The 305-nt window shown below is 56.1% G+C and overlaps 1 protein-coding gene across 1 annotated transcript in view; it reads right to left on the reverse strand.

Moving 5' to 3' along the window:
- Nucleotides 1-305, reverse strand: part of LOC104274477 (choline transporter-like protein 2) — a gene marked incomplete at both ends in the record, with an annotated part of 3,070 nt that overhangs the window by 1,489 nt on the left and 1,276 nt on the right. Inside the window, 2 exon segments of the mRNA XM_009870121.1 lie at nt 5-90; nt 182-266. Coding sequence (XP_009868423.1) covers nt 5-90; nt 182-266 — 171 coding nt within the window.

The raw sequence follows: 305 nt of genomic DNA on the forward strand, positions 1-305 counted from the left end.
ACACCCTAAAATGCTGCATTTTCCCAGCTTGCTCAGGCCAAAAAGCGCGCTCACCGGCTCGAGGAGGAAGAGTGACACGTTGGGAACGAGCTCAGAAAGGCGGGATTTCCGTCACGGAGTACTTCTCATGTAGGAAAACAACCTTATCTCTGACAGATCGTGAGAGTTTCGCCACACTCACCTCCGGTTTGCAGGTCTGCCCGGAGAAGGGGCAGGCGCTCTCGTTAAACACTTTGTAGACGGCCTCGTTGGAGGCGGAGAGGGAACTGCGGCGGCGGCGGTGAGGACGTCAGGAAATCCACAAA

The sequence above is a fragment of the Apaloderma vittatum genome, unplaced genomic scaffold (assembly GCF_000703405.1).
Source record: "Apaloderma vittatum isolate BGI_N311 unplaced genomic scaffold, ASM70340v1 scaffold24815, whole genome shotgun sequence".
Taxonomy (NCBI): domain Eukaryota; kingdom Metazoa; phylum Chordata; class Aves; order Trogoniformes; family Trogonidae; genus Apaloderma; species Apaloderma vittatum.